This window comes from Lepidochelys kempii, chromosome 13 (assembly GCF_965140265.1).
Source record: "Lepidochelys kempii isolate rLepKem1 chromosome 13, rLepKem1.hap2, whole genome shotgun sequence".
NCBI classification, from domain to species: domain Eukaryota; kingdom Metazoa; phylum Chordata; order Testudines; family Cheloniidae; genus Lepidochelys; species Lepidochelys kempii.
This window is the reverse complement of record NC_133268.1, coordinates 34803851-34831264: the sequence shown is the minus strand read 5'-3', so window position 1 is coordinate 34831264 and position 27414 is coordinate 34803851. Positions and strand designations below refer to the sequence as shown.

At 63.9% G+C, this 27414-nt stretch overlaps 2 protein-coding genes across 19 annotated transcripts in view; one reads left to right on the top strand and one right to left on the bottom strand.

Annotated features, from left to right (window-relative positions):
* The first annotated feature begins 1602 nt into the window (after positions 1-1602).
* PARP2 (poly(ADP-ribose) polymerase 2) lies at positions 1603-12112 on the top strand. 14 transcript variants are annotated; one of them, XM_073308524.1, is made up of 19 exons: positions 1603-1765; positions 3493-3610; positions 3714-3832; positions 4160-4372; positions 4724-4858; positions 5815-5885; positions 6124-6174; positions 6313-6409; positions 6567-6642; positions 6717-6813; positions 7244-7397; positions 7705-7843; positions 8000-8063; positions 8147-8281; positions 8470-8594; positions 8879-8978; positions 9128-9226; positions 9402-9526; positions 10144-10370. In XM_073308524.1, exons 3-19 carry the CDS (start codon positions 3763-3765, stop codon positions 10301-10303), a joined length of 1911 nt encoding a protein of 636 aa, XP_073164625.1. In that variant the 5' UTR covers positions 1603-1765; positions 3493-3610; positions 3714-3762; the 3' UTR covers positions 10304-10370. The 14 variants fall into 14 exon arrangements, with proteins under 14 accessions (XP_073164625.1, XP_073164621.1, XP_073164623.1 ...); XM_073308520.1 differs by having other exon boundaries at positions 3493-3630; XM_073308522.1 differs by having other exon boundaries at positions 1604-1712; positions 3493-3630.
* The window catches only part of TEP1 (telomerase associated protein 1), a 23628-nt gene continuing 6919 nt past the window's right edge, over positions 10706-27414 (bottom strand). For 3 of the 5 annotated variants that reach the window (XM_073308508.1, XM_073308511.1, XM_073308510.1), the window contains 40 exons: positions 27141-27265; positions 26756-26815; positions 26537-26674; positions 25827-26003; positions 25538-25658; positions 24280-24404; positions 23818-23934; positions 23617-23734; positions 23301-23513; positions 22861-23048; positions 22456-22609; positions 22191-22370; positions 21843-21935; positions 21334-21466; positions 20875-21025; positions 20394-20533; positions 20171-20259; positions 19821-19935; positions 19218-19434; positions 18565-18682; positions 18178-18302; positions 17947-18046; positions 17664-17819; positions 17179-17391; positions 15672-15825; positions 15246-15458; positions 14893-15053; positions 14377-14493; positions 14172-14279; positions 13940-14066; positions 13769-13833; positions 13530-13662; positions 13221-13363; positions 12918-13039; positions 12589-12735; positions 12356-12476; positions 11955-12066; positions 11687-11799; positions 11158-11262; positions 10706-10936 (listed from right to left, as the gene is read on the bottom strand). In XM_073308508.1, the coding sequence (XP_073164609.1) occupies positions 10742-10936; positions 11158-11262; positions 11687-11799; positions 11955-12066; positions 12356-12476; positions 12589-12735; positions 12918-13039; positions 13221-13363; positions 13530-13662; positions 13769-13833; positions 13940-14066; positions 14172-14279; positions 14377-14493; positions 14893-15053; positions 15246-15458; positions 15672-15825; positions 17179-17391; positions 17664-17819; positions 17947-18046; positions 18178-18302; positions 18565-18682; positions 19218-19434; positions 19821-19935; positions 20171-20259; positions 20394-20533; positions 20875-21025; positions 21334-21466; positions 21843-21935; positions 22191-22370; positions 22456-22609; positions 22861-23048; positions 23301-23513; positions 23617-23734; positions 23818-23934; positions 24280-24404; positions 25538-25658; positions 25827-26003; positions 26537-26674; positions 26756-26815; positions 27141-27265 (5502 nt within the window). In that variant the 3' untranslated portion in view covers positions 10706-10741. Of the gene's footprint in view, positions 10937-11157; positions 11263-11686; positions 11800-11954; positions 12067-12355; positions 12477-12580; positions 12736-12917; positions 13040-13220; positions 13364-13529; positions 13663-13768; positions 13834-13939; positions 14067-14171; positions 14280-14376; positions 14494-14892; positions 15054-15245; positions 15459-15671; positions 15826-17178; positions 17392-17663; positions 17820-17946; positions 18047-18177; positions 18303-18564; positions 18683-19217; positions 19435-19820; positions 19936-20170; positions 20260-20393; positions 20534-20874; positions 21026-21333; positions 21467-21842; positions 21936-22190; positions 22371-22455; positions 22610-22860; positions 23049-23300; positions 23514-23616; positions 23735-23817; positions 23935-24279; positions 24405-25537; positions 25659-25826; positions 26004-26536; positions 26675-26755; positions 26816-27140; positions 27266-27414 lie in introns of those variants that run through there. The other 2 variants (XM_073308509.1, XM_073308512.1) reach the window with 2 other exon arrangements.

The following is a 27414-nucleotide window of genomic DNA, read 5'->3' as shown; positions in this document are numbered from 1 at the left end:
GCAGAAGGGCCCATAGTTGGGACAGTGGGGGGCTGGTCTGTAGTGGCTTTATGGGCCAGCCTGAAATAGGCTGGATTAGCGAAACTGCCCGAGTCCTGGTCTGGATGAGTTATAATAACCAGACTGGGGTCATCTATACAGGATCTTGGGGAGGGTTCCAGTGATCTGAACTGGGCTACGAGTCCCTGTGGTCCATATGGGACTATATTGGCCCAGGCAGGGGGCTTCATAGATTCCAAGGCCATAAGGGACCATTGTGATCTTCTTGACTGACCTAGTATCTCACAGGCCAGAGAACAGTCCCAAACAATTCCTGGAGCGGGTGTTTTGGGGAAACATCTGAGCAAGATTTAGAAATTGTCAGCGATGGCGAATCCACCCGGTTCCTGGGACATTGTTCCCGTGGTTAATTACTCTCCTCATTAAAAAGCTATGCCTGATCGCATGGACCAGATTGGATTGGGATATATGGCCTGGCATGTGTCTGTAGTGGGTGAGATGGCTTTATTCTGTAAGAGCCCACAAAGGGGTGCTGGTCAATATGGGATTATAAGGCCTGGGTGGAGGGAGGTCAGATGTAAAAGGGTTTGGAGGAGAATGCTCTGAATTGGGTTGTGAAACCATATAAGGGGTTGACGGAAGGGTTGTATACAATTACCTCCTGGTCTGTACTGGAATATATGGCCTGGGGTAGAGCAATCCCAACTGACAAAGCTGTATTGCCCTGATGTAATTATCTGTTGCATCCAAAGGGGGAATAAGTGACGGTCGCAAGATCAATTGCTGAAAACATAGCCAGCGGCTCGATGCAGGCTATATCACCCTACAGCCCTAAGAACAGGGTTGCGTGGTGTCCAGCACCCGGGCCCTGCCTTTTTTGGTTGCATGGAATAAGCAGCAGGTCAATATCTTGGGTCAATATCAGTCGGTGGGCAGCTCTGGGCCGTATTCACAGATCCGGATCTCACAGTAGTATCTGAGCCCATCACAACTGTCAGTGACTTTATCTTCCCCATGGCTCTGGGGGAATGGCAGGGGGGTTTATCCCATCTGACAGCTGGTTTGCATGAGTTTGTGGGGAGACTGCAGGGCCCATACAGGTCTATATGACCTATGGCAGGCAGCAAGGAGGGTGCAAGGCACATACAGGGTGGCTGTAGAGAGGGTTCAGGATCCATACAGCGCTGTCCACCTAAGGGGAAGCAGGCTGAGTGGGGTTGGGGACCCCCCCAGGCCCATCGCACTGAACCACTGGCTGTTGGGAGGTTGCAGGGCCCATATAGCGCTGTATGGCCTTGGAGACGGGCGTATGAATTGGTCACCTTCTGAGCGGCAGCCCCTGCAGAGTTAGGGGCTATATAACGCTCCCTGATATTCTGAGTTTACAGGAGACGGTGAACGAGTGGAGCAACTTTCGGCATGAGCCATGGCGTATGCAAATCGCACCCCTTCCACGTCTGCACAGAAGAAGGGTCTAAAGAGGGTCTAAGGGGGAGCGCGAGCTCCCAGCATGCACCACCCCCGCTATGCAAATGCCCGGGCTCCGCCCGCCGTTGAGTGTCGCCGATCGGGTGAGCTAGGGGTGTGTCTCCCATAATGCATTGCGCGCCAACCCGCCCGACTGCTTAGGGGGCGGGGCTCGGGCCCCTCCACGCCGGCGACCGCAGGGGCAGGGGACGGAGCTAATGCAAATGAGCGATATGCAAATGACGGTGGGCTGCGCGAGAGTTCGGTTACCGGAACGTTTCCTGGAGCGCGCGCGCGGGTGGGAGCCGCCGCCGCCGCGCCGCCAGGTGGGGGGAGGGGAACCCTAAGGGGGTGCAATGGGGCGGGTGAGCATTGGGGGAAGGGTGCAGGGAGAGGTTGCGGTGCAAGGGGGTGGGTTTGCAGTGAGGGAGGGGTGCAGAGGGACCTTACGGGGTGCCATGGAGCTGGGGTTGGAGTGGGGGAGGGTTGAGGGGGAATGCAGGGCGACCCTGGGGGTGCAACAGGGCTGGGGTTGCAGTGGCGGCCTGGGGGCATGCCGTGGGGGAGGGGGTGTTCTGGGCGCAGGGAGTAAGGGTCCTGGGCAGATTGCACGGAGGGTTAGGATATTGCGGAAAAGGACCTAGGGGTGACAGTGGACGAGAAGCTGGATATGAGTCAGCAGTGTGCCCTTGTTGCCAAGAAGGCCAATGGCATTTTGGGATGTATAAGTAGGGGCATAGCGAGCAGATCGAGGGATGTGATCGTCCCCCTCTATTCGACATTGGTGAGGCCTCATCTGGAGTACTGTGTCCAGTTTTGGGCCCCACACTTCAAGAAGGATGTGGATAAATTGGAGAGAGTCCAGCGAAGGGCAACAAAAATGATTAGGGGACTGGAACACATGAGTTATGAGGAGAGGCTGAGGGAGCTGGGATTGTTTAGCCTGCAGAAGAGAAGAATGAGGGGGGATTTGATAGCTGCTTTCAACTACCTGAAAGGGGGTTCCAAAGAGGATGGCTCTAGACTGTTCTCAATGGTAGCAGATGACAGAACGAGGAGTAATGGTCTCAAGTTGCAGTGGGGGAGGTTTAGGTTGGATATTAGGAAAAACTTTTTCACTAAGAGGGTGGTGAAACACTGGAATGCGTTACCTAGGGAGGTGGTAGAATCTCCTTCCTTAGAGGCTTTTAAGGTCAGGCTTGACAAAGCCCTGGCTGGGATGATTTAACTGGGAATTGGTCCTGCTTCGAGCAGGGGGTTGGACTAGATGACCTTCTGGGGTCCCTTCCAACCCTGATATTCTATGATTCTATGATTGCATTGGGGGTGGGGGACGCAGTGGGGTCCGGAGCTATTGCAGAGTTGCAGCAGGGGAGGGAACTGGTTCATGGATCGCTCCGTAGATTATGATGGTCCATATAGGGCTGTGTGATTGGCCAGGGGACGGGAGGGGACATGCTCATTCATACAGGGCTGGGTTTTGCTGGTATATACAGGGCTGTGTGGATCTCCATAGGCTGGTCTGTATAGGGTTAAATGGGGGGGGGCGCTGATCCACACAAAGCTGTATGGATTGCCGTAGCCTGGTCAATATAGGGTTATATTGCCGGAGGGGTGGGTAAGAGACTCTGTGGATTGCAGTACAATGGCCCATCTGGGGCTCTAGGACCTGGGGGCGGGGGTTGTGCTGGTACATACAGGGCTATATGGATTTTGATAGGATGGTCTGTACAGGGCTATATGGCCTGGAAGGGGGGGTGGTCCACACATGGCTGTATGGATGGCAGTAGAATGGTCTGTATGGGGCTATATGACCTGGGATGTGTTTGTGCTGGTCCATACAGGCTGTATGGATTTCGGTAGGATAGTCTGTATAGGGCTATATGGCCTGGAGCGGTGCTGGTCCATACAGGGCTGTATGGATTGCAGTAGAATGGTCCATATGGGGCTATATGGCTTGGGGATCACAGTCTGTGGATCCCTGCCTCCCTTCTCTCTGCTCACCAGCCCCCTTGTCACTCCCAGGATGAGCCGGAAGCGGAGGGCAGCCGAGGTAGGAGACGTGGGCCTGGCACTGGAGCTGCGCTGGGAGTGGCAGGACCCTGGCGGCACCTGGCATTGCTTCGTGCCTGAGGAGAGCGAGGTACTGACACAGGCGGCCAGGTGAGTACCCTGGCGGGGGCATGTCATGACCTGGGCTGTGGTGGGGGAGTCACAGGCCCTGAGCTGCTTCCATCTCCCCCCAGGGCAGGGAAGCCCAGCGTGACTGTGGGCTCCTGTGTGGACCTGCGGCGGATGGTGCAGCAGAACGGACAGACGGGGCAGGACAGATGCGTGGCAGCAGCCATCCAGGACCAGGACTCCTGTGAGTGCCCAGGGACCCCTGGTGGGGGGAGCGGTGTTGTCCCGGACGCCTGGGTCCCATGCCCTGTCCTGATCACTCCCCTGAGTTATGGGGCCCCCTAGGGGTGAACACCCTGCTCTGCTATCCGGACACCTGGGTCCCATGCCTAGTCACGGTCACTGCCCCAGATGCTGGGAGCTGGGGGGCCCCCCGGGGTGAACACCCTGCACAGCCACCTAGACACCTGGGTTCAATGCCCCGTCACAGTCACTGCCCCAGAGGTTGGGAGCTGCAGGGCCCCCTAGGGGTTAGTGCCAGCAGGGAGCTAACAGGGTGCCCGCGGCCCAGATTTCGTGTGGTGCTGGCAGGGGGACAAAGAGGGGCAGTGGCTGCCCTACCCTGCCGACACCTGCCTGGCGCTGGAGGGTGTGCGGCGTGGCAACGGGGGGCCCAGCCTAGAGGTGACGTTCAGCCGGACCCGCTACACATTGGACACGGCCCAGATGACCCAGACCAACGTCAGAACCGGATACCAGCGCCGGATGGAACGGAGGGAGTCAGGTACGAAGGGAGCCAGGACTCCTGGGTTCTCTCCCTGGTTCTGGGAGGTGAGTGGGGCCTAGTGGGTAGAGCGGGCTCTGTGGGAAGCTGGGGGAAGGGGTTCAGGCTCCCAGGGCCCAGTTCCGGTTGGTGAGCAGGTCTCAGGTACCCGGAGTGGGGCAGGCCTCGCTATCAGAGCGTAAGCTCGTTAGTCGTTAATCATCCCCCAGGGAGCTGGCTGGAGAATCTGATGCTAGGCATAGCTGGGTCATAGCGACGACGCCCAGGGTGGCTCGCCTGGCACTGAGATGCGGCCAGCTCTGGGGTGTGGCACCCTCCCCTCCCCCTCTGACCTGTGGCCTCTCTCCACAGATGCTGTGGATGACGATGGGGCATCTGAGCCCAGCTCCATCCCTGGCTTCTCGTCCCCACAACGGCCCTCAGCACCAAAGAGACCCCGGGATGGTGGGGCCAGCCCCAACCCCGGAGCCGGGGGAGAGAGCACAGGTGAGGGGTGGCGAACTACAGCGCCCACGCTCTGTCAGCCTCTCTCTGCCAGCTGTTTGCTCCAGCCCTGGTTTTATGGCTCTTCCCCCTTCCAATAGTTTAGCATCTAAAATGTGTGTCCAGGAATCCCAGCTGTCCCCCAGCACCTCACTGCTCCTGGAGGAGTCACTTTGCATTGGTCCATGCTCAGCCTCGTTCTGTGTTTCTGTGTAGCCGTCTTGGCGTCACTTCCCCCTCCACCAGCCGGCATCACCGACAAAAGTGTCCTGGCTACAACGGCGATGATGTGTGGGGATCTGTCAGTTAGCCAATTTTTAATCCGTGTTTTGGGCACTTTGTCACTAGCCTGCAGTGCTTGGTTTTCAGTCAGGTCACACAGTGCCAAGTCGCACACCATATAAAGTTCCCTGTATCGACAAAACCCGTAATGCCACTAATAGATGAGATCAGCTTTGTTTGTTTTCTGTGAAACCTGCCTGCCTTGTTGAGGTTCCTGTGCTTTAACCTGGGTCGTGTGAATCCCGTATCAGCTTTTGTGTTATTCTGCCCAGGCTTTTCGTCAGGCTAACCAGCCTAAAGTTACTCACTTGCGCTGCACCCATCTGCTCTTTGGGAATGTCCCCGCTATCCCAGGGTTGATTTCAAATGAATGCCAGCAGGTCAGAGATTATCTCGGCCAGCTCTTTTGCAACTCTTGGGTGCGAGTTAGGCAGCCAAGCTGATTTGGAAACGGGTGTGATTTATAAGCGCCTCCCTTATCCTGTGCTAGGAGTGCATGGTCCGGCCTTGTTCCAAATGTCGCGCAGACATCGGCCTTGTGGCTGCCTGGGAAGGGGCCAGTGGCATGGCTGGAGCTCCGTTGTTCCTCGTGCGCCAGGCCCTACCTTGGCTCAGGTCCCCAGGATCCCTGCACTGATATCTCTTAACCCCTCCCCCTTTCTGTTTGTCAACCCCAGAGGTCATCAAGACCCTGATTGTGAAGGGGAAGGCGCCGGTGGATCCCGAGTGCTTGGCTAAACTGGGGAAGGTAACGCAAGACCTCCTGCCCCAGGGCTGTCCAGCCCCCACCCCCCTGAACCAGCCAATCCCTGACCTGGAGCGGGATCAGAGCCAACGCCCCCTAGAGAGGAAAAGCCCCACACCCCTGAGCCAGTCAATCCCCACTGGGGTGGGATAGGGGCCAGCGCCCCTTAGAAGGGACTGCCCCTCATCCCATCCCTTCTGAGGGTCAGTTGCAGCTCAGAAAGTGCCTATCTCTCCCCCAGGCCCATGTTTACTGCGAAGGGGACGATGTCTACGACGTGATGCTGAACCAGGTGAGTGCAGCACTGTGGCCCTGCTGGCCAGGGGCACCACCTGCCCAGGATCTGTGACAAGGAGGGCTGCTGCGGGCAGAGACGCCCCCAGCCCTGTCCCTGACGCTCAGCCCCCATGTCTGTCCGTCCGTCCCCCAGACCAACCTCCAGTTCAACAACAACAAGTTCTACATCCTACAGCTGCTGGAGGACGATGGGTCGCGGAGCTACAGTGTCTGGATGCGCTGGGGGCGCGGTGAGCGGGGCGGGGGCCATGGGGGGGCTGGGTGAGTGTCGTGGGCACTAGGCATGGGGCACAGGGCTGGGGGTGTGTGGCCAGGGGCTGGGATGTGGCAGGGGTTGGGGTGGCGGGGCAGTGCCCCCCCATCACCACATCTGTCCTGTCCCTGCAGTGGGGCGGCCAGGCCAGCACATGCTGGTGTCCTGCACTGGGGACCTCGCCCAGGCCAAGGAGATCTTCACTAAGAAGTAAGTCCCTATCTTCTCCCCCAAACCCCTTGGAGCTTGCCCCCTCCTCGCCCTCCTCTCTGGTCTCTCCCCAGGTTCCTCGACAAGACCAAAAACCACTGGGCCGAGCGGGGCAACTTCCAGAAAGTGCTGGGCAAGTACGACCTGCTGCACATGGACAGCCGACCCCCTGTGAGTGTGACCCCCCCCACGGCCCCCCATAGCCCCGTTATGACCTGCACATGGACAGCTGACCCCCCGTGTGACCCTCCCTACAGCCCCCAGTTCCCTTACAACCCCCCCTGAGATCTGCACATGGACAGCCGACCCCCAGTGTGACCCCCTCCCACAGCCCCCCATCCCCCTTCATCTCCCAGTCCCCCTACAGGCCCCCCATGCAAGCTGCACATAGACAGCCGGCCCCCTGTGAGTGTGACCCCCCCACACACACAACCCCCTGCCCCATACGACCTGCACGTGGACCCGTGACCCCCATGCAGATCCCCCAGCTGGCGTGGGGAAGCAGTAAGCCCTGTGTCCCACCTCCGTGGGAGCGATGGGGGGTGATGGGAGGGGGGTGCTCTGGGCACTGCTGGGAGATGCAGTAACCACTCCCCTGCAGGCCACAGAGCTGAGCTGCGCGGGGGCCCCCCAGCCCCAGCTGGCCTCACAGCTAGACCCCCGAGTGCAGGCGCTGCTGGGGCTGGTCTGTGACCTGCAGGCCATGGAGGAGATGGTGCTGGAGATGAAGTATGACACCAAGAAGGCCCCTCTTGGTGAGCCCCCCATGGGCGTGGGGGAAGGGATGGGGGCGTAGGGGCTGGCAGTTCTGACCCACTTCCCCTCAGGGAAGCTGACAGCAGATCCAGGCTGGGGTTGGGGAGGTTCTGGGGGTCAGGGGATCTGCAGGGAGTTGGAGGACCCCCCCCATGGGCGCTGGTGGTTCTGACCCACTTCTGTCAGGGAAGCTGACAGCAGATCCGGGCTTGGTTGGGGAGGGCTCTGGGGGGCAGGGGATCTGGGGGTAGTTCAGGGGCCCCTGGGGGGTGCCAGGTGCTGGTCGTTCTGACCCACTCCCCCCAGGGAAGCTGACGGCAGAGCAGATCCGTGCTGGGTTCCAGTCACTGCAGAAGGTGGAGGCAGTTCTGCGAGCCGGGGACACCGGGCGGGCCCTGCTGGAGGCCTGCAACGAGTTCTACACCCGCGTGCCCCATGACTTTGGGTCAGTGCCCCCCCTCTACCCTCCCACAAGTGCTCCTGCCTTGCTCATGCCCCCTGGCACCCTTCCCAGCATGCCCCACCCTGCTGAGTGCCCCCTGCCTAGGGTTGGCAACTTTCTACTCCCAAAAAACCAAACACCCTTGCCCCGCATCCCCAGGCTCCGGACGCCCCCATTGATCCGGACACGGCAGGAGCTTCAGGAGAAGGTGCAGCTGCTGGAGGTGAGTTGGGAGGGGAGTGAGGATCTGTCCCTCCATCTCTCTGTCCATCCCCCTCTGACCCGCCAACTCGCCCCACCACCTAGGCCCTGGGTGAGATCCAGATTGCCATCAGGCTGGCACACTTGGAGCTGCACGGCCAGGAGCATCCCCTGGACCAGAGCTACCGCAAGCTGGGCTGCGAGCTCCGCCCCCTGGACCGGGACTCCGCCCACTTCCAGGTCAGGGGGCTGCGTGGGCTGGGGGGCAGCTGCGGGGTTTGGGCAAAGGGGGCAGTGTGGGGCTGGTGAGGGGGCAGTGATCAGGGGCACCTGTTGAGGGGAGGTTGAAGATGTGGGGCTGAAGGGGGCCAGGCAGGTAGGGAGGGGGGCAGGGCTGGGGTTGGCTCAGACCCCATGGCTCCCCCCAGGTGCTGGAGCGGTACCTGCTCTCCACCCATGCGCCCACCCACCGTGACTACTCCATGGAGCTGCTGGAGGCCTTTGCCCTGCGCCGGGCTGGCGAGCCCCCCTTCTGCACCAGCCTGCCCAACCGGTGAGGGGCTGGGGGGTGTCCTGGGGCCAGTAATCCAGGGGGCAGGAGCAGCGGGGGGGAGCACGGGGTGGAAGAGGTAATTTGTCCTGGGCCTGGGGGGTTACATCTGTCTGCCCTCCGAGCTGAGCGCTAGAGCCAATGCATGCTTGGGCGCAGGAGGTGGGGCAGGGGTTGGATCCTAGCCAGCAAAGGGGCTGGGGAGGGGAGGGGGCAGGAGGCTAGGCATGGGAGGGAAGGTTTGGGGGCTGGGAATGGGGCTCACCCCCCCCATTGTTTCCCCCCAGGATGTTGCTGTGGCACGGCTCCAGGCTGGGCAACTGGGTGGGGATCCTGAGCCAGGGGTTGAGAGTGGCGCCCCCTGAGGCCCCTGTCACCGGCTACATGGTGAGATTCCCCCTTGCCCCCAGCTATCTCCCCACCCCCCACTCAGTCCCCTCCCAGCTGCCTACCCTGCCACCTGCCTATCCCCCCCTTGGCCCTTTCCGAGCCCCCTCCCATTCAGATCCCTGACTGGCCCCTGCCCCCCGCCCCAGTTCGGGAAGGGCATCTACTTTGCAGACATGTCGTCCAAGAGCGCCAACTACTGCTTCGCCTCACGCCAGCGCGACGTGGGCCTGCTGCTGCTGTGCGAGGTGAGCACCACCCCAGGGCCAGCTACATTGCGGGGAGCCTGCCTGGCTCTGGGAGGGGAGTGGGGTCCTGTGGTTAGAACAGGATGGGGCTGGGAGCCCGGCCTCCTGGGTTCTCTCCCCGCTCTGGACAGGGTGGACGGGCAGCTGTGGACTTGGTGCCCCTCTCCTGTTGCAGGTGGCCCTGGGCGAGTGCCAGGAGCTGCTGGAGGCAAATGCTGAGGCCAGGAAGCTGCCACCTGGGAAGCACAGTACCAAGGGGCTGGGGAAGCTAGCGCCCGCCCCCGCCAACAGCGTCATGCTGTGAGTACTGGGGCAGGGCTGGTACCCCATCGCGCTTGCCCTGAGTGATGGGGGCCCGGTAGGGACGGTCTGAGGGGAAACTCTGCCCTGTGGCACGATGCTCCAGCCTGGATCACCTCCCTCTGGCTTGGCACAGTGCTAGAGGGGGGCACCATCACCCCTGCTCACCCTAGAGACTCGCTTGGCCCCAGGAGAGGCTGCTTTGGGGAGCTTTCCTGGGGCTCCTTGTTGCAGGGCCCCCCCAGTTTATTTTGTGCCCCCAGGCAAGCTGATGGGGACACTTAGAGCCAGCCTGGACCCCCCCTGGTTTGGTTCCAGGCCCAGAGGAGAAATTGGTGTCGCCTTTGAACAGCTCAGCCCCAGCCCGGGGGCTGACCCAGCTGCCAGCTCAGGGCAGTGGGTGAAGGCTGGCGAGGGGAGAACCCAGCCTGGTGCAGTGGGTCAAGCGGAGCCAGGTGCCCTTCACAGCTGCTGCTTGGTGCCAGCCAGCAGAGGGCTCAGGGGAAAGAGCAGCAAACCCATACAGCCCAGGAGCCATGGGGGCCGAGGGGGAGAGAACTGGGCAGCTGGCGGGGTTGAGCTTCCCTTGCTGTGACCCCTGGCTCATCTGCCCCTAGGGATGGGGCTGCAGTGCCCCTGGGCCCAGCAGTGGAGACGGGCGTGACAAACCCCCACGGCTACACCCTCAACTACAACGAGTTTGTCGTCTACGACCCGGGCCAGGTGCGGATGCGTTACCTGCTCCAAGTGCGCTTCAACTTCGTGCAGCTGTGGTAAGGGGCCCTGGGTGCCTCCTGGGGAAATGGCCCTCTGCCTTCCTACTGCAATAAATTTGGTACCCGTCCCTGATTGCGCCCTGCTGCATTTCTAGCTGCAGCCACTAGGGGGCAGCATGCTGGAAAGGGGGGACAGGGCTAAGCCCAGCAGGGGGTGTTTCTCCCCCCAGTTAGGCATGGGGGCTTGAGATACAATGTTGCGATCCTCTTGCCCCCATTCAGCCCTATGGAAAGGCCAGAAGCGGTAACACGAGGGTGGGGACCCGGGGCCTGATCGTTACCAAGTTTCTCAAGGGACCCGGTGGGGGGGGGGCGGGGAGAGACAGGTCTCTGGCCTCTTAGCCCCCCCTTCGCTCTGGGGCTGGCGCTCGGACGGGACAGCTGAACAAAGGCCGCATTCTTTGGAGCTCAGTTGGTGGCTTTATTGTGTCATTGGTGCTCACACGGGTTGGGGTTCAGCCTCGTCACCCAGGGGGGCCAGGCCCTGGCCAACTTCCTCGTCCCCCCGCAGACAGGCCCACTCCAGAAAATAGACGTTGCCCAGGATGTCGCCCACAGCCAAGAGCAGCTGGGAGGCTGGACCAGGCCGGGGTTGTAGGCAGGACACAGGAGCAGCGCAACGGAACTGCCCCAGCTGCAGAGAGAGAACCGGGGTCAGACAGAGTCTGGGGCTGTGGGTTGGGAGTGAGGGGCACCAGCAGAGCTGGGCTATCAGGGGCTGCAGGATGGGACTGAGGGGCACTGGCAGGGCTGGGCTGCGGGGGCACCTGCATTGTTGGGGGGATGGGGGCAGGGCTGTGCCAGCAGGGGGCTGCGGATCAGGAGTGAGGAACATCATCATTTCATGCCACCTACCAGTCTCCCCGTGGCGCGCTCCCAGATCTTGACGTCTCCATCCAGCGCTGCCGTCACTAGCATGTCCCCACAGCTGTGCAGCGCTGTGACCTTGGCGCTGTGAATCTGAGGGGCACAGGCCATGAAAGGGTTAACGTGTAGAAGGCCCCTGCCCCAGCCCAAAGGGGTCGTACCATCAGCTGCCCTGAGGGTTTATCCCAGACTTGCCGCTTCCAGGGAAGAGAACGAACCCTCCAGCCCCCACAAGCTGACCTGAGGCTGCAGCTGGCCTGCACCGGGTTCAGCAGTGGCCAGACAGGAACGGCTCTGGTTCTAGGCCCAGCCCCTCGCAAGGATGGGGATAACTCTCTTGTCATTGGCTGTGCTGGGAGTTAACCCTGGACCCTACTGACCACACCGCTGACCCGCAAGGAGGGAAACATCTGCTGGGCTGACAACGGCCGCAGAGGGAAGACACACACACTGCCGAGCAGAGCGGGCTGTTGTCAGCAGGGAAGGAGGGATGGGCCCCCGACGCAGATAGGCTCACCCGCTGTTGCTGCCACCCCTCGCTGCTCCAGGACTCGGCTGCATCATCCTCCTTGCTCCACAGAGCCCGAGTCCAGAGCATCCCGTCGGAGCCGGCGAGGAGCAGGGATGAGTCTGCAAGGGAACAGAGCTGAAACTTCCGACTGCCCCTCATGCCTAATCTAAAGCCCCTGCTGGCCCTGCCCTCCCGACCCGCAACCCACTACTAGCCCAGTCCTGCCCCATTCCCCAGCCCTGCTGGTGCCCCTCGCTCCTGAGCCGGGACTCACCGGGGCTGAGCCAGGCACTGCTGAACCAGCTGGAGTCAGCATCTGTATCCCGATCCCAGAGGCGGATCTCGGCCTCCCAGGATTTCTCCAGTTCCTCTGACTCCCCGACCCTCTATAGAGCAAACAACACTGGTGTGGGCACCTGGACTCCTGGGTTCTCTGCCAGCTCTGGGAGGGGAGTGGGGGCCTAGTGCGCTGGGGGGGGACTGGGCACCTGGACTCATGGGTTCTCTGCTACGGGGGCTAGTGTGTTGGTGGGAAGCAGGGAGGGGGGCGGGGTTGGGTACTGGGATACCCAGGTTCTCTGCTGACTCTGGGAGGAAAGTGGGGCCTGGTGCATTGGTGGGGGGGAGGACGACGGGACAGGGCTGGGCACCTGGGTTCTCTCCCTAGTCACTCACCAGTTCGTACAGGGTGGGTTCTCTCACCCCCTTCCACAGAAGAAGCTGCCCATCCGGGGTCACAGCCACGTCAAACAGGTACTCGGGGGGGTCCAGAACCCAGGCATCCGGGCTGACTAAGCTACAGGGGCAGAGACGAGGGTCAGACCCAGGAGCAGAAGAGACTGCTCCCCTCTTGAACTCCCCATTCACCAAAGGAGCTGCAGGCTCCCCCCCCCGACTCACTCTCTCACCAGAGGCGCTTCAGCGCTGTCCAGTGGTTTCTGAACAGCAGCACCTCCCCGTTCGCCAGCCCCAGGACCAGGGAGCCAGGGGCACCGGCCGGCCCCATGCAGGTAACGGGAACTGCCCCGTCCCACAGGGGGTGCTCACGCTCCAGGCTGAGAGAGAGAGAGAGGCAATAAGTGCATGGCCCAGGCCAGCTGCAGAGACTGGTATAGGAAACGGGGATTGGTAGGGCATGGCCTGGCCCTTCCCCTCCCTGCCCCCCAGGGAGAGATAGGGCCAGGAAGGGACCCAGGCATCCAGCTCGGCCCCACTCCCCCAACCCCCTGCAGCTCACCTGAGGGCCCCGGGACGGGGGTCGCCGTGCAGGCCCCACAACCAGATGCTCCCGGTCGCCGCTGCCACCAGGAGGCTACAGGAGGAGGCAAAGCCGAGAGCACAGACACCACGCGAGCCTGCCTGTGTAGGAGGGGGGTAAGTGGGGGCTGGACTGAGGCCCCCCTCCCACCTTCCCCCCGCCACCCTGACAACCTTCCTCCTGCCCCCATCCTGCCCACTCCATCCGCCTTCCCCCCTCCCCTCATCAGCCTCCCACTGCCCCCTCACCCCTGCTGTCTCCCCATCCCCCCTTCCAACCTACCTGCACTGCAGCCAGGGCCTTCGCCTCCCCCCACGCAATCAGCTCCCCACACTCCCCACCCGACACTGCCAGCGTCCCGTCGGGAGACCAGGCCAGGGCAGAGACGGCCCCACGGTGCCAGCCAGGCCCCTCGGCGCCTCCTGCTAGGAGAGAGACAGGCTGGGAGCCAAGACTCCTGGGTTCTCTCCCCAGCTCTGGGGGTGGAGTGGGATCTGGTAGGTTAGAGCAGGGGAGGGCTGGAAGCCAGGACTCCAAGGTTCTCTCCCTGGCTCTAGGAGGGGTGGGGTATCCGGTGAAGGAGTCTCTTACCCGCTTGCCATGGTGCTGCCCACATATGCACAGAACCATCCCCCGACACCGTCAGGACACGGGCAGCAGCCAGGCTCACGGCAGCGCCACACACCGGGGCACTGTGCCCCACCAATGCCCGCGGGCGGCCGAACTACAGGCAGGAGAGAGAAGTTAGCGGGAGGTGGGGGTGGGGGGCAGCCAGTGCCCTAGAGCAGGGTCCCCATGGGGGGGAAAACAGCTCCCGGGTCCCATCTCACCTCAAAGGGGCTCCAGAGCTGCACCCGTCCGTCACACCCAGCCGTGGCCACCATGAAATTGTCATCTGCAGGAGAAGAGAGACACGGAGAGACGGGCACTGGGGGAGGGCAGGGGGCACTGGAGGTCAGACCTGCACCAGAGGGGGCAATGCCCCATCCCCAGCCACTCACCTGCTCCCACAAAGCTGGCGCCCTGGTTCACCAGCCCGGGGTGTGCCAGGAAGCAGGTCAGCTCCACGCCCAGCATGTCCCACGCTGCCAGAGTCCCGTCGCGGCCCACCGCTAGCACACGCCCGGCCTGCACCGAGAGAGGGGATCAGGGATGGGCCTGTGCCCAGGAGAACGGACAGAGTGCCCCCCATGCCTGGCACCGTGCCCCCGCTCCCACCCCCCGGGTCCATACCGTGGCCAGGACGGTGCTGACAGGGCCGCAGTGGGGCAGGAACTCACGGAGCCGCTGGCCAGTTGCCGGGTCCCAGAGCCGCACGGTGCCATCGCTGGAGCAGGACAGCTGTGGGGGCAGAGGAAGGGCAGGGGTCAGGCAGAGACAGAGGGAGGCCTGCCCCACTCATCCCCCTCCCAGCTACACCCCCCCACCCCCCACTCACCAGCAGGGGCCCAACCCAGATACAGCCGCTGAGCCAGTCACGGTGGCAGAACGGGAGCGAGCGCCAGAGGGCGGGGGCTCCCGGCGCAGGGCCTCCCACATCCCAGCACAGCAGGGTCTGCAGGGACACGGGCTGGTTAGACAGGCACAGATACAGCACGTCCGCTCCCCCACGCCTCCCAGTGCCCATCTCAAAACATGCCTGCCCCCACACCGCCCCCTACTGCCCATCTCGCAGCACGGACGCTGCACAACTGCCCCACCCCATCCCCTAGTGCCCATCACACAGCACAGCCGCCTCACAGTGCCCATCTCACAGCACGGACACCACACAGCTGCCCCACACCGCCCCCTAGTGCCCATCTCACAGCACGGACGCTGCACAACTGCCCCACACCATCCCCTAGTGCCCATCTCACAGCATGGCCACCCCACACAGCCCCCTAGTGCCCATCTCACAGCAGAGCTGCCCCACACCGCCCCCTAGTGCCCATCTCACAGCATGCACGCCCCTCACCTTGTCCCTGCCCCCTGTGGCAAGGTGCTGGCCGTCGGGGCTGAAGGCACAGCAGGTGACAGCGGCCGCATGGCCCCTCAGGATGGCCAGGGGGGCTGGTGGAGGGTCCAGGAGGGCCCGTCTCAGTGTGTCAGCCAGCCACAGGCAGATGGTGAAATCCTCTGGGGGGGGGGGGGGAGGGTCAGACTCTGGGCCCCAATGCCCCACCCCTGCCCTCCCCATACTGCCCCCCACCCTATAGTCCCTGGGCTCTCCCAGCCCCGCCAATGACCGCTGAATCTCCCCCACACTGCTCTGGAAACACCCTGCCCCCAGCCCCTCCCCACATCCGCCCCCTCTGCCCCCAGCCTTACCCGAGGCAGATGCCAGCAGCTGGGGCGAGGCGGCCAGGCCCAGCACAGCCCCCTCGTGCCCCCGCAGCTCCCACAGGGGGCAGGCTGGGCCGCTTTCCAACACCCAGCCACGCAGGGTCCCATCCCCGCTGCCTCCGGCCAGCACGGCATCCCCAAGCCAGGCCAGGCTGGGCACCGCCACCCCCCCCGCCGGGCAGCGCCGCCCGGCCGAGCCTGCGGGGAGAGGGGAGAGTGAGTGGGGCTGACACCACAGGGAACCCAGGAGTCCTGGCTCCCACCCCCCACCCCACCGCAGAACTCAGGAATCTTGGCTCCCAGCCCCCACCCAACCACAGAATCCAGAAGTCCTGGCTCCCAGCACCCCCCCACACCACTAGACCTCATCCCCCCCGAGCTGGGACAGAGCCCAGGCATCTGGGCGCTTACCCCAGGGGGTGCTGTAGACCCAAACATCATCTGAATGGTGCCCCACGGCGAGCAGGGTGCCGGCGGGGTTGGGGGCCACGCAGAGGGCTGGAGAAAGTGGCCCCGAGCCCAGAGTGCCCCAGGCACAGCCCAGGTGCCCCGGCCAGAGCTGGACCTAGGCCACAGATCAGAAGTTAGCGCTGTGCCCCCCAGTCGTGTTATGGACTTCAACTGGGACCATATAGAACATGGTTGCAACCAAGGTCCTGTAGTGGCACCAAATCTTGTATAAAGGCGGTCAAATAAGGTGTCTAAGACAAGGTTATGGTTTGCTGGTTAGGATTGTGCTGTCTATATGCATGTATCATTTTTGTATTTAAAGTTATAAGTATTGGCTCTATACTGTCTGTAGTTCAAACGTATGCTATGCTTCTGGGTGACACCCGAGACAAGTTGGTGTCAGCTCTGCCTAGCCTGCTGGATGGCCCATTAAGGGCCATCAGCTATACAAGTGACCCATTGAGAGAAGGCAGACACGCCTGGGGACTCAGCAAGGTGTGCAGGGACCTGCCTATGGAGAGAACTCTGAGGTGTTTCCAGGCCATGTGAGGGACAGCTTGTCTTTGGGAGAAAGAAAGAGAGACCACATGGCAAGAGACTATAAAAAGCTGCTGCAGCTCCTCCATCTGGTCTTCAATCCTGCTTCATACCTCTGGAGGGACTTTGCGACACTGAAACTTTGAACGAAGGACTGAATGACCCATCCCAGCGGTGGATGTGCTCCAGAGACTTGATTTGAACCTGCAGTTTATTCCATCACTGCTGCAAGCCTGAGCCAAGAACTTTGCCATGACTATATGTAATTGTTTCCATTTAACCAATTCTAGCTCTCATCTATAGCTTTTCCTTTTATGAATAAACCTTTAGGTTTTAGATTCTAAAGGATTGGCAGCAGCGTGATTTGTGGGTAAGATCTGATTTGTATATTGACCTGGGTCTGGGGCTTGGTCCTCTGGGATTGGGAGAACCTTTTTTCTTTCCCTGTGGTATTAGTTTTCATAACCATCTGTCCCCATAACAAGGGGCACTGGTGGGGATACTGGGAAACTGAAGTGTCTAGGGAATTGCTTGTGTGACTTGTGGTTAGCCAGGGGGGTAAAACCAAAGTCTTCTCTGTTTGGCTGGTTTGGTTTGCCTTGGTGTGCACAGAAAGGCCAGCCTTGGGCTATAACTGCCCTGCTTTGAGCAATTTGTCCTGAATTGGCACTCTCAGTTGAGTCCCGCCAGAACCAGCATCGTTACATGCCCCCCCCCCCACAACTACCAGCTCTGCTGGTGCCCCTCACTCCCAACCCACAGCCCCTGCTAGCCCAACCCTGCCCCCTCCCCCAGCTCTGCCAGCGCCCCTCACTCCCGACCCAGACCCCCTGCTAGCCCAGCCCTGCCGACAACCATCACTCCCGATCCGCAGCCCCTTGCTAGCCGACCCATGCCCCCACCCAGCTCTGCCGGTCCCAACCCGCAGCACCTTTGTGTCCTCGCCCGCCGTGAGGAGGACCTGACCCCCGGAGAGGAACTTGACCTCGGAGACGAAGCCCCGGTGTGCCGGGAATGTGGCCAGGCTCACGGCCTCCTGCCAGGACCAAAGACGCACCGTCCCGGCCAGGCAGCCGGACGCCAGCACGGTGCCTGCAGGGGAGAAGGACACGGCACGGACGGAAGCATCATGGCCTGAGAGAACCTGCAGGGGGAGCCAGAGTCACAGCCCAGCCCGTCCCGCTGGTGCCCCTCACTCCCGACCCACAGCCCCTGCCAGTCCAGCCCTGGGGCCCCAGACCCGCCGGTGCCCCTCACTCCCAACCCGCAGCCCCTCCTTGCCCAGCCTCCCCACCCCCAGCCCTGCTGGTGCCCCTTACTCCCAATCCACCGCCCCTGCTAGTCCAGCCCTGGGCTCCCAGCCCTGCCACTACCCCTCACTCCCAACCCACAGCCCCGCTCCTCTGTGCCCCATACCAAGCTCACGCTCTGGTTCTGCAGGCCCAGGATGGTCACGGCACCATCCCAGCCCCCGGTGGCCACCAGCTGCCCATCAGGGTGGAAGGCGGCACAGTTCAAGGGGCAGGAGAGATCCAGCTCCCAGGTCAGGTGCCCCTGGGCAGAGTCCCACAGCTGGCAGAGACAGGAACAGCGGGTCAGAACCAGGGCTGGGCGCCCGGATTCTCTCCTGGCTGGGGGAGGGGAGTGGGGGCTATTGGTTAGAACAGGGAGGTCGGAGGGGGGTGACTGTAGCTGGTACCTTCAGGTGCCCGTCCAGGGAGACACTGGCCAGCTGTCTGCGATCAGGGCTGACACAACAGCCTGTGACCTGGCCCTGATGAGCATCAGTAGCCAGGAGCCTGGAAAGGAGAGAGATTCATGTGATGTCTCCGCCATCATCCCCCAAACCAGCTCCCCCACTATCCCCTGGGCCGTATCATGGCCAGCGCCCCCTGGAGGGGCAGCCCTTCCCCCCACACCCTGATAGTACCTGCTGCCCTCACGCAGGGCCCAGGTCTCCAGCCCCCCGGCGAAGGTGCCCAGGCAGAGGGTCCTGTCGGCCAGGAAGACGCAGGCTGAGATCCCAGTGCCGCCGCTCAGCAGGGTCTTCAGCTCCTGGGAGCAAGGTGGGGTGGTGTGAACCTGCAGAGCCCCCTGCCTGCCCCCCCGGCTTCCCCTGACCCCAGCCTGCCCCTTGGCCTTTCCCCAGCTCCCCTGCCTCTCAGCCTGCCCCCTCAGCTTCCCCTCCTGCTCCCTAGCCCCCCCTCCCCTTCCTGCCCCCCCAGCTCCTTCTGCCCCTGCCTCCAAACCAACCAGCCCCAGTGTCTTCCCATGGCCAGAGATCCCTTGAATCTGCCCTGCACCCCACCCCTGGTACCTGGCCGCTCTGCATGTCCAGCAGGTGCAGGGTCCCATCGGTGCTGCCCACGGCAGCCTGGCGCCCGCAGTGGGAGACGGCCACACAGGTGGGGGACGTAGGCAGGGCCAGGGCGATGCTGGGGATGTGGGGGGGGAGATCAGGGGGGGAACAAGGCCCCGGAATGGCCGGGCACCCAGCACTGCCCAGCCCCCAAGCTTGGAGACAGGCAGCCCCCCACCCAGGACATCATGCCCCCCAGGGACCCCTCCCCTCCCCCAATGGAGCTCCCTAACCCCACAGGGACCCAGCCCGAAGGCAGAGATGTGCAGCCCGCACAAGCCAGGCTCCCAGCCCTGCAGCGCTCCCCAGTCCATGTGACCTGCATACCTCATCCCCCCAGGTCACAGAAGGGTCCCTCCAACCCAGCACAGGTGCCCCAGGCCATGGAGCAACTCAGCCAGGAGTAGGGCCGGCGCCCTGGGGGGGAGCAGGGCCAGGGCCCATGGGAGGGGCAGGTGGGCGCTGGGCGGGGGGGAGGGGAATGGGGCATGGGCGGAAAAGGGGGCGCCCAGACACTGTGGTGAGGGGCAGGTGGGTGCCCGGGGGGAGGGGCAGGCATCCAGAGAGAGGGGGAGGGGCAGGGGCCCTCCCACCCATGGTGGCCCCGTTACCTGTCGGGGTGGGGGGTGTCCTGGGCCTTGTTATGCCAGAGCAGCAGTCGCCCTCCAGGGGGGGCCAGGGCCTGGGCCTGGGCGCCCAGCGAGGAGCCGTCGGGAGCATTGGCTGCCAGCTGGGGCAGGAGTGCCGGGTTCTGGGAGAGCAGGGCCGCGCCCGCCTGCACCATCGCACGGAATGCGCCCACCTCGCCCGGGGGCTGGGCACTGCCCGCTGCAGGGGAGACATCTGTGTCAGAGGATACAACAGCCCCCAGCACCCTGGGAGCCCCATTTCAGCCCCTGGTAGCCCCCTCCACCTCCCATCCCCCCCCCCCCCCCGGCAGCCCCCCCCATGACTCCCACTCCCCCCAGCCCTCCAGCAGCCCCCTCATACATCCCATTCCCCCCACGGCAGCCCCCAACCTCCCCATTTCAGACCCCTGCAGCCCCCCCATGCCTCCCATTCCCCCCCTGCAGCTCCAGCCCCCCAGAACCCCACAGCAGCCCCCCCACAATTACACCAAGGCACCTCCCCATGCCCCTGTGGACAGCCCCCCCTCCGCACAGGGCTGGCTCCTGACTAGCAGCCCCCAGAGGTGCCCCCCACTCCTTGCTCACCGTGCAGAGCATAGGCACGGCCCAGCGCGGGCAGCAGCCCCAGCCGGACGTGGGCTGCCACAAAGTGCAGGTTGGTCAGGAGGGAGCCCAGGAGGTCGGGGCGTCCAGCGCAGACCTGCCGGGACAGCGGGGTCACCCAGGGGTTCTGCCCACCCAGCCCACCCTCGCCAAGCCCCAGCCCCTGCCACACTGAGCCCCATCCCCTGCCTCCCACCCTCCCCTCCTGCCCCACCCCAGCTCCTGCCCAGCCACTCCCGAGTTCCCCACCTCACCCCATCTGCCCAATCCTGCCCCCCCACCCAGCCCCCACCCTGCCCACTGCCGAGGCCCCCCCAGTGCCCCATACCTACCAGGTGGTAGGGCAGAGCCACCAGGGGCCCGGCCTCGCTGCCCTGGAAGCTCCGGGGCACGTACGGGTCGCAGAGTTTCCAGAGATGAGCTGGGGGTGGGGGAGAGACTGTCACCCAGAATGCTCAGCACCCCCCGGCCCGGGGGAGGGGGGTGTCACAGGCCCGGCCCACACCCCCCCCGGGGCCTCCCCCGGCTCTGAACCCCACAGGGCGACTCCCTGACCTGCTATCAGAGCATGAGCCGCTCGCTCCAGGCCCGGTTCCTTCAGGTAGCGCCGTTCCACCGCCGTCCGCAGGGGGGCACCACAGAGGTGGAGCCGCGAGCCAGGGGCCTCCGAGGGGGCCCCACACACTCCCGCCAGCCTGGGGGGGACAGACAGGGGACAGAGAACACTGGTTCCTGGCCATCAACGGACTGCAACAGAACTCAGGGCCAGGTCCCAGGGCCCTGCCAGAGCCAGAGAGAACCCAGGCATGCGGGATCCCAGCCCCCGAATTCCCACTCCCCTCTCAGAGCTGTAGAGAACCCAGGAGTCCGGGCTCCCAGTCCCCCCCTGCTCTAACCACTAGCCACCACTCCACTCCCAGAGCCGGAGAGAACCCAGGCGTCTGGGCTCCCAGCCCCACCCACCCAACTGTAACCATTAGACTCCACTCCCCTCACAGAGCCAGGAGAGAACCCAGGAATCCTGGCCTCCACTCACCCCCTCAGGCTTCTCATCAGGGAATAGATCGGGGCTTTGGGGATGGTCGCCGCGTGGCCCCCAGCAGCCATGCCTCCCTCCCAGGTGATGGGTGTCCCGCCCAGCTCCTTCCACATGGTGAGCACGGCGAGGAGATCGCGCTCCAGCAGGCCTGTGGGGGACAGAGGAGCAAGGGTCAGGGATTCATCTCCAGGGACTCCTACTCCAGGGATGGCTCACCCAGTGCTGAGATGCAGCCAGCTCTGGGGTGGGGCAGGGCGGCTCAGTGACAGCTGCATATAACGGCAAACGGACAGCTCGCCCGGTGCTGAAATGCAACCAGCTTTGGGGCAGGGCAGCTGGGGAACAGCCACATATAACACTTCAAAAAAACAGGCGCTGAGATGCAACCAGCTCTGGAGCGCAGTGCCTGGTAGCAGCGCCCATTAACGCCGCCTAGCACCCCCAGCTGTCTCTTACCGTCCTTGCTGGCCCAGAGGGCAGTGACGGCCATGGCCACCGGCTCGGCCCCATGCTCCTGCTCCAGGCAGCCCAGCATGTGCTGGAGCAGGGCGGGCAGCGCTGGGGGCAGTGTCTGGATCCTCTCTGAGACCTGGAGGGAGGGACACAGGACCCTGAGGGGATCGGAGAGCCCTGTGCTGCCGGCCCAGATGCCTGGGTCCCCTTCTGTCCCCATCCCTCCCCTGGGGTCCCTAGAGGGGAGAGTCCTGCACTGCCAGCCCGGACGCCTGGGTCCCCTTCCATCCTGGCACCTCCCTGGGGTCCCTAGAGGGTAAAAACCCATGCCGGTGGCCCAGATGCCTGGATCCCCCTCCATCCTGACCTCTCCCTTAGGGTCCCTCACGGGAACAGATCTGTGTCACAAACCTGGATCCCCCTCTGTCCCAGCCCCTCCTCTAGGGTCCCTAGAAGGGGGAGCCCTGCGCCACCAGCCCAGAAGCCTGGGTCCCCCTGCGGGGCTAAAGCACCTTTTCATAGAGGGTGAAGGCTCGCAGGTCCTGGGTGAGCAGAGCCAGGTAGAGGGGCTGCCGGGCACCGCGCTTCAGTAGCACCAACCGCATCTGGAGAGAGACAGACGGGGTCACAGCAGGCAGGGAGCCCCTGAGCGACAGCCAGTGCCCCCACCCCACCCAGCCAGAGCTGGAGAGAACCCAGGAGTCCAACTCCCAACCCACCCCTGCTCCAACCACTGGACCTCACTCCCCTCCCAGTGCTGGGATAGAACCCAGGAGTCCTGGCTCCCAGCCTCTCCCCCACTCTAACCACTAGACCCCACGCCCCTGCCACAGGACCCAGGCATCCAGGCACCTCCCCACCTGGTTGTTGAACGCTGTCTCCTCCAGCTTCTTGCCGTACAGGGCAAGGTCCCGGCGGACCAGCCCAGCCCGGTCGCAGGGGTCCAGGGATCCCAGGGGGATGACGACTGAATCTGCCCGTTGCTGTACGGAACCCAGGAGTCCGGAGTCCTTGCCGATGCTCAGAACCAGGCTCACACGCTGCGGGGAGAAGAGAGGGGCTGAGCAGATGTTGAGGTGAGCGGGATTGGGGGGGGGTCCCCATGGGCGGGGGTGCTGGACTTACCGGGGGTAGCCGCGCCGGGAGCCAGTCAGAGACGGGCTGCCCACTGTCCCTGTGGATCTGGTCAGCCCCGTCGAGCAGCACGGCCAGGCGCTGAGCTCCCCGGAGTGACCCGGCTACTGCGGGCAAGAGGGACTCCAGACAGCATACCAGTCCCCTGCAAGGGACAGGCATGGATGGGACCCAGGCATCCCAGCCCCCAGCTTTAACCCCTAGATACCACTTCCCTCCAGAGCCGGGGAGAGAATCCAGGAGTCCTGGGTCCCAGCCCCGCTGCTCTAACCACTCGACCCCACTCCCACCCAGTACCAAGAGTCTGGCTCCCAGACCCACCTCCCCTTCCCCCGCTCTGGGAACCATTAGATCCCACTCCCACCCAGGGCCAGGAGGGAACCCAGGCATCCTGACCTGTAGCTGGCAGGGGGTGGGGCCGGCTGGCCCAGCAGGCGGCTCAGGCGGGCACACAGCTGGCTCAGCATCACCCTGGCACTGGCCTGGTCTGGCCGGGCCCCGGTGAAGTGAGAGACGACCAGGCAGCGGGTGGGGGAGGTGTCCTGGGCCGGGGGATGGGTACTCAGCTCCCGCGCCAGCGCCGCCTGGGGAATGGACAGTGGGTCAGCTGGGGGTGGGGCCTCTCCAGGCCTCTCCCACCACAACCCATCCCCTCCAGGCCTTCAAGCTCCTCCCCCCTCCTCCAGGCCCCTCCCACCAGGCTTTATGAAGCAGACCCAGACCCTGCCCCCTGCAGGCCCTGCCTACAATCCATCACCAAGCCCCTCAACTTTCTGCCCCCAGACTCCTCCCCCCATTGCCCATTGGATGCCCCAAGGCTCCCCCCCCAGCCTCACCATGAAGACAGTCTTGCCATCGCCAGGCTCGCCTGTCACCACGTAGAGCCTGCCCCCTGTCCCACGGCGGGGGGGCTGACCCTTACGCACCCACCCGGTCACGGTGCCCAGCAGCTTTCCCCGGGCACAGAACTGGCGCTGCTGGAAGTCCTGGAAGGCGTCTTGCAGCTCCTGCCCCTCCTCCTCCTCGCCCCCGGGGGGCTCCGACTCAGCCTGGGGGGGCGGGGGCAGACACAGGTATCAGTGTGAACCAGCACCCTCCACTCTAACCACTAGGCCCCACTCCCTCCCCGCCAGAGACAGCAAGTCGCATTACCTGAAGGAACTGGCGTTGGAGGGCGCCCCACAGATCCTGCAGCACCCGGGCCCCAAACTCCTCCAGCCCCTTGACATACGGCCGGCCCTGGGCCACGCCACCCCACTGGCAGGAGTACCTAGGGGGAGAGAGCAAGGCCATGAGGGAGACACTGTGGGGCCCAGCAATCCCACCACACCCACCAATCTCCTGGCCTGTTACCTGCTGACAGACGCCACCCCCAGGTGCTGGCCCAGACGCCCCTTCAGATCCTCCATTCGGTGACGAGCGTCCTCTGACTCTGCCACGAAATCCGCCCTCCAGGCTTCTGGCACGGACCTGCCCCACCACAGACAGGTCAGGGGCCTCGCGTCCTGTTCCTGCCCCCTGAGCCAGCCAGCCCCCCCGCCATGGGGCTGGATCAGCACCCCCTAGAGAGGAAAGGCCCCATGTCCCGTTTCCCAGCCCCCTGAGCCAACCAGTACCCCACCCTGGGGCTGGATCGGCACCCCCTAGAGGGGAAAGGCCCTGTTCCCCATCCCCCAAGCCAGGCAGCCCCCCACCATGGGGCCGGATCGGTGTCCCCTAGAGGGGAAAGGCCCCATGTCCCATTCCCTCCCTCCCCCGCAAGCCAGCCAGTCCTTGCCATGGGGCCGGATAGGAGGGGAACAGGTGCACAATTACCCAAGGAAATCTGGCTCGCGGAAGTAGAAGAATGCTTGGGCAGCAGAACCAGAGTCGCGCTGGCTGCTGAGGAACTGCATGACCTCCAGCTCGGTGATGGAGCGGCCCTGAGGGTACGACTTCACCTGCAGCGATGGCACACGGGACTCCATCATCAGCCCCCACGTTGTGGGATCAATCCTGTTACCCAGAGGGATCCCACCACTCCCACCAATTGAGCCACAAAGCAAAGGCCAGCCACGCCAGCCCACAGGCAGAACGCCTCTCAGGCAGGGTTAGACTAACAGGCATCATGGGGAAGAAACACACCTGGGCCGCTGTGAAGTGGGATGCCCGGCTTCCCCCAACTGGTCTCCACCATGGGTCCCTGCGTCTGTGAGCTCCATGCTGTGTGGACACGGCCAGCAGGCCTAGGCCAGCGCCAGCCACAAAGAGCTTTGTGCTGAGATGAGCCTGGATCCCACCTCACCCACCAACCTCAGCAGAACTGGGGACTTCCCATCGTCCTTGGCCACCTCAGAGGCTCCTGTCCCTGGACGCAAAACTTCTGGAGCATGAAGCTAGGCAGCATGTTTACAGGCCTGCACCAGAGCCCCTCTTCTGTGCTTCACCCCATCACCAGAAGGGATCCCACCACTCCTATCAACACTATTCTGAGACACCCAAGTTCTGCCTCTACCCCTGGGGTACAGGACACCCTGGCAGGCTCCAACACGCTATGAAGCCAGGCGTGGGCTGACAGAATAACCTCTCCAGTGACTTTACACTGTCCTAGTGGGAGCGATGCCACTGCTACACCAATTTCACCAACTACTGGAACCCTCTGGCACAGGGAGCACTGCCCACTCCCTGGCGTAATGAGAGCAGCACATCGTCTGGCCACGGAAAAGACAACACCGTGCCTCGTGCCCAGTATCGCAAGCCACTTCCCAGGCTGCCCAATCCTGAGAGGGGTGACTCATCACAGGGACGTGGGTGGGGTGGCAGAATGCCAATGCCAGTAGGTACCAGAGGCCACTGTGCAGGGTGCCCCGTCCCGCAGGCTGGGTGAGGGAGGCCACAGCACTACACTCGACTGTCCAGAGTCAAATAAAGCAAAATCCCACTGTTTCCACCAACTGTGAGGGAAGGCTCAGAGGCCAGGTTCCCGCAGGCAAGGGGGCTGCAGGGCGGTGTCAGCCACCAGCTAGGTGCGAGGGGCACCGTCTTCTTGTCTCCTGCACCCCGATACAACTGACGGGGTGCTGGCAGTGCTCACCCACTCGTACTGGGGGGCGTCCAGCAGGGCGTATTCGCGGGGCACGTAGCCGTAACGGTCTCCCAAAATGCCCACGAAGAGCTGGCTCCGGGCCACCTCCGAGAGGCACAGTTCCAGCTGCCTGTGTGGGCAGAGAGACCAGGGTCAGCACCAAGGGGGCCCCCCACCGAGCCCCGCACCCCGGCATGGCACCACCCAGCTCCCTGACTCAGCCCAGTTCCCCCCAGACTCCCCTCAGCACAGTGCCCCCTCCCGCCCCGAACCTTCCGCCCGCAGGGTGAGCGCCTACCGCTCCTGCCGCGCCTCCTGCTCGGTGATGCCCCAGCGCAGGTCGATCTCCTGCAGTGCCAAGTGGTGGGGAGCGGCACGGGCGCGCAGGGCAGGCAGCACGGCCCGGAGCAGCACGTCCCGCTCGCCCTGCATGTCCCGCACTGGCGACGAGATGAACACGCGGACGCTGCGCCACCTGGGGAGGGACCCATCAGACCCCGGCTGGGGGAGCCCGGCCGGGCCCTAGCCACCCACGGCCCCTGCCCCCCCGATGGGCCCCTCTGTCCCCTAACAAGTCCCTACTCCCCTCCTGGACCGGCCCCAGCCCCCGCCGGTCCCTGCCCCCCTGATGGGCCCCTCTGTCACCACCCCACTGGCCCCTGCCCCATGATGGGTCCCTCTGTTGCCCCCCACCAGTACCTGTACCCCCCCAATAGGCCCCTCTTCCCCTCCCCGGCCCTTGCCCCCCCAGTAGGCCCCATTGTCCTCCAAGCCCGGTGGCCCCTCCCAGACCAGAGCCAGACCCACCAACCCAGTCCCTCCCCACCAGATGGGCCCCACTGTCTCCCGCCTCGCCTGGACCAGTCCCAGACCACCCAACCCGATCCCTCCCTCTCCAGCTCAGCCCTAGGCCCCCCCCACAACTCCCTCCCACACCCCAGGGAATCAGTCCCCTGCCTGCTCTCTTCCCAGCCCCCTGACTGCCCGCAGGCCCAGCTGACCTCTCACCTGCTCCGGGGGGCGGGGGAGGCGGGAGGAAGCTCTGGGTGCCCACAGGGCGCCCCTGGCTGGGGGGGCAGCCCGTGGATCTCGTCCATCCTGCCCACGTGCTCCAGCAGACCGGAGGCGCTGCGCACGGCCAGGAACCTGCGTGGGGGGGGGGCAGTTACACACCTGGCTCACGTGACCCCCCCCCCCCACCCGCCATCTTGTAAGGCTGAGACTCACCTGAGCACCTGCTCACTGAACCCAGCCAGCTCCACCTCATCCGCGGGGGTCCCCTGGAGCCTGCAATGACATGGGCGGGGCCGCCTCAGCCGTGGGGCACCCCAAGGAACTCTCCCGGAGCCACAGGGAGCCCCGCCCCCTCCCCAAGCCACAGGGAACCCCTGCCCACAGGGAATGCTCCCTCCCCTCCCCACAGAGAGGCCCCTGGCCCCAGCCCCCTGGAGTCCCAGGGATCCCCCCTCCCCTCCTGGAAACCCCCAGGGCATAGCCTGGGCAAGGCCCTAGAACCCCCCACCCCGCAGGCTACAGGCAGGGAACAAGGGGGTGTCCTCACCCCCAAGGGGATACAGCGGGGTGTGGGGGAGGGGGAGGGGCAGGGTCATACCCCCAGGGAACTAGGCAGAGGTTCACAAAGAGGCAGTGGGGGGCGACACGATCCCGCATCAGCCGCAGGGCAGGGCCGGCCAGGGGGGCCTCAGAGCTGGGACTCAGCACAAGCAGGGTGTCCACCTGTGGGGGGGAGGGGATACTGTCAGTCTGCGCCCAGCCGTGGGCCCCCACCCTCAACATTGCCCCTCACTGCCGACCCGCAGCCCTTTGCCAGCCCAGCCCAAAGCCCCTCCAGCTCTGCCAGTGCCCCTCACTCCTGATGCGCAGCC